Source organism: Gobius niger (assembly GCF_951799975.1).
Source record: "Gobius niger genome assembly, chromosome: 6".
NCBI classification, from domain to species: Eukaryota; Metazoa; Chordata; class Actinopteri; order Gobiiformes; family Gobiidae; genus Gobius; species Gobius niger.
In genome coordinates, this window is record NC_136857.1 from 18,021,000 (window position 1) to 18,035,114 (window position 14,115).

A 14,115-nucleotide genomic window follows, 5' to 3' on the forward strand; every position below is an offset into this window, starting at 1 on the left:
TGCAAGGCTTCTGGTATGTGGTAAGATTGTGGCTGTTCGTCTTGATGGATGTTAAAGAGTCCCCCAATTACAAAGTCTCCTTCAGTGCGGAATTCAGAAGCTCCTACAAACAGAAGACATCCAAGGCGAAAAAGCAACAAAAAGCCCACCATTTTTAGACCGTCCATCAATATGTAATACTTATGTTCAAAAGTACAGACAATGGTAATGCCAAGATTATTTTAATTCTCAGGCAGCGAAAACTGACACAGCCCCAGTCAAATTTACATAAAGCTATGCAAAACTGCATAACACACATTTGGACACAAGCAGCCTTCTGTTGTGAGTCAGATAGTGTATTCATTCGGAAATATTTGCATCACGGTTTCTGGTGCTGCTTTAAATAACAAAATACCTTGGGTTGTCTCTGTAAGTAAGATATCTGTACATGTTGTCTAACACCCCTTTTTATTTTGGTATAGGCTATTGCATTCCTATAATATAATAATTAATTCATATTAATGTTACACATTATAGATTCAACCTTCTTCTAATTGTGATGATAGTAGCCTTGTTTGCAACTAACTAACTAACTAACTGACCAACAGACTATCCTAACTAACTAACCAACACATTATTCAAGATTTTTTATTTGTTAAACCATGTGAATGATTTGAAATTATCTTTCCTTTCCTCATCCTTGATTGTGGAGTGGCGGGTGGGGGAAGAGAGGTGGGAGGGAGGGCAGACAGTTCAGCTTCCCGATGGCCTTGTGTATGAAACTGTTCTTCAGTCGACTGGAACTGGCCCGTAGATTCCGCCGTCTCCTCCCTGAAGGCATTACCTCGAAGAGACTGTGTGATGGGTGCGTAGGGTCCCTGGTGATTTTGACAGCTTTTGAGACGGGTGGGGTTCATGTCCTTAATAATAATTAATGATTGTTAGAGGAGCTTGTGGTAGACATCTTCGAAAGTCCACCACAATCTCTTTTGTCTTCTCCACATTTAAAGAGAGATTGTTCTGTGTGCACCACATGGCCAGACAGCTCAACTCACTCCTGTAGTTTGACTCGTTTCTGTTGCTGATGAGACACTGTTGTGTCGTCTGCAAACTTGATGAAGAGGTTTGACTTATACTTTGGAGTGCAATCATGGGTCAGCAGAGTGAACAGGAGGGGGCTCAGCACACAGCCTTGGGGAGCTCCCGTGTTCAGTGTGATGGTTCTGGAGGACCTGCCGCCGACACATACAGCAAGGGCCAACTTAACCTACCCATAGGCCCCTGGGCTAACCATAAAATATAGCCCCCCCCCCCCACTCACTCTAATCCGAGATGGCTCCACTGCTCATTAATGTAAGCGATCATAGCCATGCTATGAATTTTACTGTTTGCTCACTTATATTCACAAAGGTGCGTTTCCAATCATAAAACTACGAAGCCCCTAAAATCCCCTAAAGGGAGAAAAAAATACATACATATATGTATATATATATATATATATATATATATATATATATATATATATATATATATATTGTAGGCCAAGCCCAGTGGTTAAGGCGGCCCTGCATACAGCCTGTGGTCTCCCTGTCAGAAAGTTCAGCAGCCAGTTGCACAGTGATGTGTTGATCCCCAGGTGGAGCAGTGTGTGTATTAGCAGCTGTGGGATTATAATGTTGAATGCTTAGCTTAAGTCTAAAAACAGCATTCTAACATAGGAGTCCTTTGTTTCAAGGTGAGTGAGGGCTGTATGAAGCGCAGTGGAGATGGCATCTTCAGTTGAGCGATTGGACCGATAAGTAAACTGGTATGGGTCCAGGGTGGGAGGGAGAACAGACTTGATGTGGTCCATGACGAGAAGAATTGGGGTGAGTGCTACTGGGCGGTAGTTGTTAAAGCAGGAGGGTGGTCACTTCTTTCGCACCGTAATGATGGTGGTTGCTTTGAGGCACGTTGGGACCACAGCCTGCTGCAGAGATGTGATATAAATGTCTTCAGTGAGTTCATCAGCGCAACCTGGTGTCTGGACCTGGTGCTTTGTGTACGTTGATCCTGCTCAGAGATCGTCTCACACTCTCTGGAGATAGCTGCAGCACCTGGTCTTCTGGAAGGGGTGTTGACTTTTGTGCTGGGGTTCTGTTGAGTGCTTCGTAACAAGCAAATAATTAATTTAGAGTGTTCAGCAGAGCGGTGTCACTGCCACAGGTTTGTCGACAAAGGCAATAGGAAATAGGAAGCTAAAACGTGTCGTGTCAGGAGATGATTTCCATACACTTGATGCTCGACCGGCTGCATCATAAACATACCTCCACATTTACAAATCAAAAAGAGATCACTTACTTCCACTCCAACACTACGAGCCTAAGTATCGGCAGCAATGGTAGTAGTAGTAGTAGTCGTGGAGGCAGTTGGCCGGGCCCCAAGATGATGTTAAGATATAAAAAGAAAAGTACTGATAATAATATATCAATATAAAAGCAGACAATGTACATACATACATACTAAATCCATTTTTGATTTTCATTGATTGAATTATTTTTTGCTTTTTTGATATAATAGATATTTCCATAATTGCCTAATTTTGGAAACACTGCCTGAAATGTGTGGGAACCTCTACTGTGGCCCATTTACTACCTTCAAATCACTTGACATATGATGCCCTCTAGAGGCGGTTAGATATATGGCCTACCAAGGGCAGAAGATGGCATGTCATGAGAACAAGTGGCCACAAAAATACTGCCTATATTTAAATGTGTGCCTCCTCTTCCTAGGTAATGCAAAGTAAGTTTAATGCAAATGAACACAAATGCAGTAGATTAATTCAACCCCTATTACAAGACACTAGTTTAAAAGGCACATTTTATTCACTCATGCATTCCACAAATCCAATCAAAGTGATTTATAAAGGCTACAACATGGCGCTCTTCAGAGCATATAAATGTTTAAGAAATCAATCAGAAAATACAGATAAACTGTGGACATTTGTCAAATATATATATTAAAAAAAAAAACAAGACTTCTGTATACAAGTTTAAATAAAAGAAATGAGAAACCATAGAGTGAGGATACCAGGTATGACTTGTCTTAAGACTTATGGGCACGATCTTGTGCATCATAACGGAGACGATAGCTGACATTTTGCGCTCAGTAGGAGCGCACTTTGTGATATTGCCACTCCAGACTTAGCGCATTTAAGTGGGTGGAGACACACACATTTTCTGTCACGGTTTGGTTTAGGACCCAAAAGCAGAACACAAATTGGCAAGTGCACAAAAGGACATTTATTGCATTGGTGAGTTGGTGGCTGGTAGATGGATAACAGGCAGGCCAGTAGGTGGACGAACATGCAGGTACAGAGCACGGCAGGCAGACAAACAGGTCCTGGACAAAAGACAGAAATTATTTAAGGCACAAAAATCTTCACCAAACTCACAGAAGCTAAAGCCAAACTAACTGTGGTAGTTTCACTGACGAACTGGCAGCGTGTGGAGGAAGAGCCAGGCTTCTTGTACAGGTAACAAGGTGCAAGTAACGAGCTGTGGAGTGGATGCAGGTGCGCAACAGGTTGCAGATCTGATGGCTCCGCCCAGGTGAGGAAACAGACAAACACAAAAACAAGAGGGAGGGGAGCAGTGGCAAAACAGGACTATGACAGTACCCCCCTCTCAAGGACGGATCCCAGACGTCCAACACAAAACCGGGCGGGCGGAGGGGGTCAGAAGGAGGGAATACAGTCCAAGCAAATGAGTCGGGGGGCCACGGAGGTAGACAGAAGACCAGGGGAATCAGAGTAGGGACACAGGACAGACCAGAAGACGCTGATGAGTCTGGGGGCCAAGGAAGCGGAGGGGACAGAGAAGGCACTTTAGGATAGTCTAGGGGCCATGCTGGAGGTGGCAGGTCTGGAAGGATGGCAAAAAATCCTGAAGGTAGAGACCGGCTCACAGGAGATACCTGGTCTAAAAATGCCAGAGGCAGATTAGGAGAACCTGCTGAGGGGCATAATGCCATGAATAGGCTGGGAGGACTCACTGACAGAAACGGGCTGGGGGCGCCCACAGACAGAGGCACACCAGGAGCGCCTGCAGACAGAGGCGGGCCGGGCCGAGGCGCATCTGAAGAGCCTGCAGACAGAGGCGGGCCGGGCCGAGGCGCATCTGGAGAGCCTGCAGATAGAGGCGGGCCGGGCCGAGGCGCATCTGGAGAGCCTGCAGACAGAGGCGGGCCGGGCCGAGGCGCATCTGGAGAGCCTGCAGACAGAGGCGGGCCGGGCCGAGGCGCATCGAGAGTGCCTGCAGACAGAGGCGGGCCGGGCCGAGGCGCATCGAGAGTGCCTGCAGACAGAGGCGGGCCGGGCCGAGGCGCATCTGGAGAGCCTGCAGACAGAGGCGGGCCGGGCAGAGTTGAATCTGGAGTGCCTGCTGAAGGCACAGCGGGCTCCAAAGACTGTAGCGGGTCCAAAAGCTTCAGTAGAGGCAAGTCCGGGAGCTCTAGTGGAGGCCACAAGGATCCAAGGGTAAGATCAGGAATTGATAGCGGTTGGGACGTACTCAGACAAGCAGTGACAGGAGCTGGAAGAGCCCACGCCAGATGTAGGTCTCGGTCCAATGGCGACCCCAGGACAGGAGGAGCCCACCCTGGACGGAGAAGGGTGTCCAGCGGTGGCTCCGGGACAAAAGGGGCCCACCTCAAACAGAGGTCAGGATCTGGCAGAGGCTTAAGGACAGAAAGAGGAAACCGCCCCGGAAGGACGACAATATCCAGCGGTGAATCAGGAACAAGAGGAGACCACCCCAGACGGAGATCCTTGTCTGGCGGTGGGACAGGACTGGGAACACGAACAGGAGAGGCTTGGGGAACAAGTGAACATTGAGGTGGAGTAGCTAGGTCCTGGTAGTTAGCAACTGCAGGAGCAGAAATAGGTGGAGCCGGGTTGGAAGTTAGCATCTTGATCATGGTGCTGACCTTGGCAAGTTGTTTGGTGATGGCTTGCTGACTCTTCATTAAGCCACAAAGGGTTCGGTGAAGATGTCCAGAATTTGCGAGGGCTTGAACTACTGGGTCTGTGTCCGCTGGGTCCATGGTGGCCAGTTCGTACTGTCACGGTTTGGTTTAGGACCCAAAAGCAGAACACAAATTGGCAAGTGCACAAAAGGACATTTATTGCATTGGTGAGTTGGTGGCTGGTAGATGGATAACAGGCAGGCCAGTAGGTGGACGAACATGCAGGTACAGAGCACGGCAGGCAGACAAACAGGTCCTGGACAAAAGACAGAAATTATTTAAGGCACAAAAATCTTCACCAAACTCACAGAAGCTAAAGCCAAACTAACTGTGGTAGTTTCACTGACGAACTGGCAGCGTGTGGAGGAAGAGCCAGGCTTCTTGTACAGGTAACAAGGTGCAAGTAACGAGCTGTGGAGTGGATGCAGGTGCGCAACAGGTTGCAGATCTGATGGCTCCGCCCAGGTGAGGAAACAGACAAACACAAAAACAAGAGGGAGGGGAGCAGTGGCAAAACAGGACTATGACATTTTCCTCCAACCAGATCGACTCCGCGTCCAGGAGAGTGGATGGCTGTTTCTCAATTGCGAGGATCCGTCCTCCGTTTGGCCACTTCGTTGACGTCCTCGGTGGCGGCTCCTCCAAAACGGAGCGGAGTGTCCTCTCCCCGCCGCCTTTGAGCTCAAATGAAACGGCCTCCGGAGCGAGCGGCTGCGTCAGGTCACGTGTCAATCTATGCTCATTAAAACAACTGTTTTATGAATAACAGAGGCCAGGAAACTGTCTATGTGGAACACAACTTTTTTTAAAGTGAGTTCAAACTAATAAAGTTTTGCGAGAAAAGAAAAAAGAAACTATGCTGCAGTGCATCATGGGTAATTTCAGCTCTCCGAGGCAGCGGAGGATCCACTGCTGTATCCTTCGTAAATGAGCCAAACGGAGGAGTCGAGCTGCGAGGGGGCGAGTGGTCCAGGTGAAATGGAACACCACTTGGCGGCGCTGTGATGACGTGAATGACGTCCGAAGTGGTCGAGACGCCGATGATCCTGGCAATTGGGAAACAGCCGTTGTGTGGGGTGAACATGTGCTTTTGTTTTGCCTCGCGTTCATGCCAAGCGCGGGCGATCCGCGCCACAGCGGACGCTGTAGCTCTTTTCCTCTCGAGACGTGAACATCGTTTAGCTCACGATGGGGTAAATAAAGTTTTTCGTTTGACCTGTGAGAGCCTAAGGCTTAAGAAAGAACGCAAGACAGCGCAATGTAAACGAGGAAGTGAATGTCAGCCGTGTTTCCATCAGTGCAGTCACCTCCTCTTGTGACGCCCCCTCACAGGTGGCGGAGGCGAATGGCACATACAGCGCCGCCACTCGGAAAATAATTCGCCAAGAGCCTGCGCCGCCCCGTGCGCCGCCACAAGATCTGGCCCTTAGGGCCAGTAATGCCTTACAGCATTAAGACAAGGCAAGTTTATTTATATGCAGATTTCGCACACAAGGCAACTTAATGCGTTTAATTAAGATGTTACTGTTTTGTTCGACAATCGACAGTCACTGTGATTGTGACTGACTTGCTCAGCTTGTGTTGAAGGCCAGTGCAAAACAAAGACAACATCGCCTCTGGTTTTCAGCTGTGATCTTGGCACCTCCAAAGTAATTTGGAAAAATCTCAATGCTCGACCTGGATCACAGATCGACAGAAGCTCTGAGAAGTGACAAAGCAACATGAGCTCAGGCCATCAAAAATCAATTGATTAAGCTTTTTTTAATTCTTCTGTATTTACTCAGTGAATAGAGTAACTAAATATTACACTCACAAGAGTACTGCAATCAATCAATCAATCAATCAATCAATCAATCAATCAATCAATCAATCAATCAATCAATCAATCAATCAATGCTTTATTAATAACAACAAAATTCCATTGGAGCATTACAGTAATAGTTTGCTGTGAAAGTGCTTAAATAAATGGTTGAGATCCAATAAATGCTGCAGATCCTGTCTCTAAAAATAGAAGACTGATATATGAGATAAGAACTACTGAAACTACTGCAAACTACTACATACAGTACATTGAATAACGTGGGTAATCCAGAATAGTAATGACCTTAGACTAGTTCTTTTTTAGACTTTTGACTCTCAAGTTACTTTAATAAAAAAAAAGATTAACCGTATAAACCAAGTGTGGGCTCATGAAAGTCATACAATAAGTTCACTTAAAGCCATGCCGCGTAACATTTCACACAATATAAACACTAAAATACAGTACAAGCAGTTATTTTATTCGAAATATTTTGTCATTGAAAACACCCGTGTGTTTGCTGTGAGTGGCTCGCCTATCTGAAGACCTGACTGTAACTTTACTGGGAGCGGGGACATCTCCATCTCGAAACCTAAAGGCTGCCAAATATCCATCCATCCATCCATCCATCCATCCATCCATCCATCCATCCATCCATCCATCCATCCATCCATCCATCCATCCATCCATCCATCCATCCATCCATCCATCCATCCATCCATCCATCCATCCATCCATCCATCCATCCATCCATCCATCCATCCATCCATCCATCCATCCATCCATCCATCCATCCATTTTCTTCCACTTTATCCGGGGCCGGGTCACGGGGGCACTCCCCACCGACCTGAACAGGGGAAGCCACCTTTTTCCGGTGGAGAACCATGGCCTCGGATTTGGCTGATCCTCATCCTGGCCACTACACAAATCATGCAAATCCATTCTTTAATTACCAACTGCAAAGAATAGCATTGTCTGAGTCTAGCTGGTCATTGTGAACATGTTTTGTAAAGCTGGAATGAGTATAATCCAAAATGTTACGCAGTGTGTCTTTAAATTGCAGCGATAGCGCCCGCATACCTTTGAGAGTCACAATGAAATATTAACTCTTGGCAAGTACAATTGACTTACAATGTGTCACAAACCCTCTAGTTATTTGTAATGTTATATGTTTTAATGAGACCCTGGAAGTACTCCTGTGTGTTTTTCTCTGGTCTAAAAATTATGATGAAACATTTTGGGAAGAAATACCACACGAGGAAAGAGTAGAGAGAACATAGGATTGCTGATGCATTTACAGTGTGAATATTCTTTCCCTTGTACAGGATGTAGACGGTGGCGAAGACGATCCAGGTCAGAATCATGAGAAACAGGCAAAACGTTATGGCTTTGGCTTCATTGTAATTCTTGGGCAGTTCCTTTCCCATGTAGGAGAATACGAAGCAAAGAAAGCATAGGAGAAAGAACAAAGCAATCGAGGGAGTGTATGCTTTAAGATTAAGATCACAGGTCAGAATAGTTTTGTCTTTGTGCCACAATAAGTTGCTGTAAGGCTGGGGTGGTGCAGATGTGTACATTATAAGTAGCAAAGTTCCTTGTAGGATAAAAAAAATCAATACCACAAGCCACTGTCCATGATATCTCACCCACAATCTGTGCAGTGATGGATAGTGAGCAACTATTTTGAAAATACATACAATTTGAAAGGAGCGCACCACAAAACAGGCCAGACACACGGTGAAGAACAACAGAAATGGGAAATACCTCAATATGCAAGAGGCCACATCGGGTTTGCCAAAGTAGAAGAAGACACTGATGCTGCTGAGACTGAGGCAGCCGAGAACCAGAAAGCACATGGGTCCTCCAGCTGACCTCACCACTGGAGTGTTATAGTTCAGCCCAAAGAGCACAGAGGTCAGGAGACAGAGTCCCACCAAACACACGGTCCCAACCATGATCACTACAGCAATTGCATCCTCGAAAGGGACAAACTCCACGACTCGCTTGGTACATGCTGTACTGGCTTCGGACGACCACTCAGTTTCATCACAGGATCGACACGTGTGCGGGTCCTCTGTCAATAACCAGTAAAAAAGCAACAACAGCCATATAAATAAAACTACATACTATGTTTTTTTTAAATTGAATCATAAATATTGTATTGTACCTGATGAGTTGATGTATGTACTTCTTGGGCAGATGACACATTTGAAACAGCATTTATGAATCCCCTCCAGACTCTTCCGAAATCCAGGCTTACACTCGGGCGAGCACACAGATGAGGGAACCTGCTCAGTCATATAGGAACAGCACATGAGTCTTTACTGTCACTGTAAAAACATGCAAATAGATAAATAAATAAATAAATAAATAAATAAATAAATAAATAAATAAATAAATAAATAAATAAATAATAATAATAATAATAATAATAATAATAATAATAATAATAATAATAATAATAATAATAATAATAATAATAATAATAATAATAATAATAATAATAATAATAATAATAATAATAAGGTGGTATGGCAAAACAATGTTTTGTAACAGCGTTGGAAATTAGCCCAAGGCTACAATCCGGTGTGGCCTGTTTATATGCATGAGACCCCTGTATGTTCATTAACATGCACTGTCCCGACAAAATAAACCAATAAAAAAAATAAAAAAAATAAAAAATATTATCAGTGTGTTTTCCTGGCACACATAAGTGCATATTTACAGAGGAAAGAGAAGCATACCTGATTGTTGTTGTGCCATTGTATTTTAGATTCATTGATGGAGAAATGTGATGAAGGCTGAAATCTGTGGACTCCCACTATCTCTGCATCTCCACTGCTGTTCCAAAAGATGATGTCAAAGGGTCCAAACCGCGGGTCGCCATTTCTGTCAAACTCAATGGTGTGGTTCAGCAGAGAGAACTTTGATCGCTTCAGCTCAGACAGGACCTGTGAAAAAGCACATTAGCCACAGAAATATGCAGCAGCCTTACACTGAAAAAGAAGGAAGTGGTAGTGTGTTGTATGTCAATTTAATGAAAAAGCTGTACACTTGTTGCCTCACTGATATTAATTAATATATAATATAATATATCACAGCTTGTTCATCTAGTGCTACTTCACTCATGCTTTAAACAAAGTGTATATAATATTGACTTCCAATAACTTTTACTATATTTGAGCCCAATCCCTTGACAACATGGTTGACAAAAAATCCCTAAATAATAAACAATGAGAAAATGTTTTTGACAGTATTTGTCGGCCGACAACACCAACTACTTCTATAGCATCTTGTGCACCATACTCACCATGTGTGGAAAGACAGTGATGTTTTTGTGGCACTTTTTGGCTCCACATTGCAGTATATTGTGCAGAGCATGGGCGATGGCATGCACTGCAGCGTAGACAGGGAAATTGAAAGAGTTCTCTGCTCTCAAAATTTCATCTGGATTCAAATCACTACAGTTGCAAAATTGGTTACAAAACTCCCCTGACTGATTTTCTATTTCTAAAGCGCTTATAAATTTCTTAAAACCAGGTATGGTGACAACTGGCTCTGCAATCCCAACGACAGTCCCAATATTTCTGATGCCACTCAGTTTAGGAAGTTTTTTGTTTAAAGACCAGGAATCTACAGCTATCCATGTCTTGTTTTTGACTTTCATTGCTATGGCGGATTCGATAAGCATTTCAGCGGTCCATTCAGGACCAAAAACTATGATGACCTGTATGTTCTGACTCTCTATCTGCTTGAAAATTGTGGTGTAATTTGTATTTTCATCCAGTTTTTTGGTGTAGGCCAGGCAGATATCTGTGTCTTGAATCATCTTCATGAACACATTGTAACCGTCATTGCCGTAATCGTTGTCGATGTTGAGGAAAGCCACCCATCGCCATTTGAAATGCAGCAACATGTGGACTATGACATCGACAACATCCTTATTGGGATGCACCGTACGGAGGAAAGAGGGAAAATTAGATTTGTGGGAAAATATTGAACTGGCCGCTCCATAACTGATCTGAAAAAGAAAACAAGTTTGTCTTTAGTTAAAACTAATGCCTTATAAAATGTCATGTCCCATGGGACATGATAGGTGCAAGAATGAACATCCATTAAGTTAAAAGATTCATCTGATACCTACGATTTATGCTGAGTTTTGTATAACTTTCAAATAACACAAAGTGTAAAATTATTATATTAGAAATAAGCATTTCTCCATTTGCTAGTTCTGTGGTCTGGTATATTGTTAACCCTTTATAGGGCAAGTGACTACTTTAGGCAATTTCCTCACACTTTACATATGGCCTCCCTGCTGCACATCAGTAAGGTAAAGAAGCACGTAGTAGTCACCCAATCAGAAGAGATAACCCTACATCACAGATCCCACCTCTGTGGCATTTGGCCAAACAGTAGAGACCTGTCACACTCTCAACTTCCTGTTTTCTCTGAAGTCTGAAAAAGACCCAACTCTGGCTAAATTCATGGTACATTTCTGTACATAACTTGAAAACAAACAATGGTAAGTTGATGAAACTCACACATTTGGCAAATAATTGTGCTCAGTGATGATATATGTGTGGGTTTTGGAGGATGCAGTGAAATGAGTGAAATTACAGCATGAAAAAGCAGGCACCACATTTGATCATACCAAACATCAAACATAAACCTAAAGTTAAATAGTTTTGTCCATATCTGGACATGCCCGTTGCACCTATTATTCATACTTACAGTATTTTCTTGACAAATGAACCAATAAACCTTAGGGGTATGTTTTTATGTTGCCAAAGGTTTTTTTTTAGTCACAATTTTAGTCAAATAATACCAGAGGTAACTGACCCTGCCTATATCACAAAACAGAATACCAGCACCCCCCTGAGACCTGCAAGTTCTTTTTGTATATTTTATAGACCTTTTGTACTTTTCTTTTTTTTTTTACCACTTAACACATTGAGTGCCAAAAATGGAAAAACTTGTTTTTGCTGTTTTTTTTTTTTAATTACGAAACTAGACACTCTAATACACACTTTTGTGGTTTTGGTAGGTCTGTGATGAACCGAAGTGAAATAAATGACGACCTAAGCTAATGTGCCCGAGTGAGTGAAGCAGCCATCAGCTATGCTCTTGGGAGCATTCCTCGCGCATTCCAAGGCATCTATTTAAATTTCTGGATATTTGGGAGCCAAGCCATAATGGATTGAAGAGCTTCCATTACTTTGTATCCACCGCCATTGCCAAACGACAACCAGCAAATGCGGCGCAAATGCTTCACGTCACCTACAAGCCCCGCCTCCCCCGCTCGCTGAGTGGCAGGTTGAAATTCAATCGATGTAACTCGGCCACTGAGATCAGACCTAGACATACAGGTAGGGAAATTATAATTGACCGGAGTCTACGGATGGCTAAGGCTGTTTAAATGCACACACGACAAAAAGCGATATAACACGTGGTGTTTCAAAACAACAATGTTGTTGTTGAAAATTGACTTGAAACGAATATATTTAGGCATTTGCCTCTTCCCATGACGCTAGTGCCAGAGGAGAGAGGTGGAGAGAGAAGGAGAGAAAGTGTAGTGTTTGATAAAACACACGCTGTGGTGCTACAAATATTATGAAAAATGGTCTGGATTGTTGGCACTCAACAGCTAAATCCCATCTCAAAAACAGCACGGGACTCAATGTGTTAAGGGCAATGAACTAAATATGGTAACTTTGTTTACAGTTATTTTTTTTACCACAGGCCACCATTTTCCCGTAATGAAATATGTTCTACCTGAGCTTAGACGAGTTGATGTGTACCTGTCTGGTCCTTAGGAGCACTTCGACATCCGTGCAGTAATATCTTCACTCCTAAAAGAATTCTGAAGATAATACTGTGCGGAGATTGAAGAGCTCCTTAGGTGTTATTACGCCTAACAATATAGCACCCCTTTTTATCCGCTTAGAAAATCGACATGTTTAATTTAATGACTATACTTGGATCGTGTAAACGCTCACGTAACTGTATATAAATAGGGAAAACATGGAAGAGCTTGGTTGCTTCTAACTTCACCCCCATTTGGGTCCATATAATATGTTGGGAGAAGCTTATGCTAACAGACATTTTATCATTATACACAATATGAGAGAATATACCATAGGAATAAGACTCGTCATAAATAGTGGAGCAACAGTTCTGGTCACAGGACTTGTGAAGGCACCGACCACCGCAGTGACTTTGGTGACATTGTTGTGACTTGTGGCCCACGGGTCGATGGGGTCTTTTCCAGAGAGAATGTTGAAAATGCCTGGGATGTTCTGTGTGTCTGAGCAGTGGTCAAAGATGTTATATCCCAGAGTGATGCCTGGTAGGAGGCTGCTGGAGTTATTGATCTCTTCAATAGAGAATCTCATCAGCTGGAAACGCCGGGAACTCGACACATAAAAGGGCTTACTGTAGAAAAAAAAAAAGAAAAGAAAAAAACATATCTGTACAGTCAAATTACATATCCAAATATGGTCAAAGAGGGCTGTATTAGTATTAGTCACACAACCTGGCCGCCCAAAAGTTTATCAGCAGAAAACACACTATGTTTGGATGTGCTTCTCCGTCTAGTTTTGCATTAAGTTTTCACCAAGATCTTGTAGTGATGATAGAAGAGTTGGACCACTGTCCAAAGCCCTCTCCACCACATCCCAAAGATTCTCAATTGGGTAAAGGTCTGGACTCTGTGGTGGCCAATCCATGTGCTAAAATAAGGTCTCATGCTTCCTGAACCACTCTTTAACAAACTGATCCAGCCAGATGAGATAGGGCATTGTCATATTGGAATGTGCCTGCCATTGGGGAAGATGTTTGATGGAATAACCTGGACAGTATACAGTATTTAGTGTGGTATAGTTCTTAATGTACCAGAATCAAGACCTAGGTGTGTATGTGTAATGTTGATCATAATACATAATGGGCCAGCAAAAAAGAAACATTACAATTCTACTCAGTACATTAAAAAAACAAAAAAAATAAAATTCTGTGATGTAGCTGCTGGTCGTGCTATACATTTACTACAACCTACACTTATTGATTGTGTGAAGATGATGATGATGACGACGACACAAGCCATATAAAAGTACGTACATCATATGATTAACATTTGTATCATTATTCTGTGTGCTCTGTTTTCCTGCATTCACTCACCTTGAACATTGCAAGGCTTCTGGTGTGTGATAAAATTGTGGCTCTTCGTCTTGATGGATGTTAAAGAGTCCCCCAATTACCAAGTCTCCTTCAGTGCGGAATTCAGACGCCCCAGGACACAGAAGACTTGCTAGGCAAAAAAGCAGGAAAAAGCCCACCAT

At 43.3% G+C, this 14,115-nt stretch overlaps 1 protein-coding gene across 1 annotated transcript; it reads right to left on the reverse strand.

Moving 5' to 3' along the window:
* Positions 1-7,929: 7,929 nt before the first annotated feature.
* Positions 7,930-14,115, reverse strand: LOC306964421 (taste receptor type 1 member 1-like; the record flags this gene model as incomplete). Its single annotated transcript, XM_079558413.1, has 6 exons — positions 7,930-8,855; positions 8,949-9,069; positions 9,526-9,732; positions 10,092-10,802; positions 12,916-13,213; positions 13,955-14,115. 6 exons carry the CDS (start codon positions 14,113-14,115, stop codon positions 7,930-7,932), a joined length of 2,424 nt encoding a protein of 807 aa, XP_079414539.1.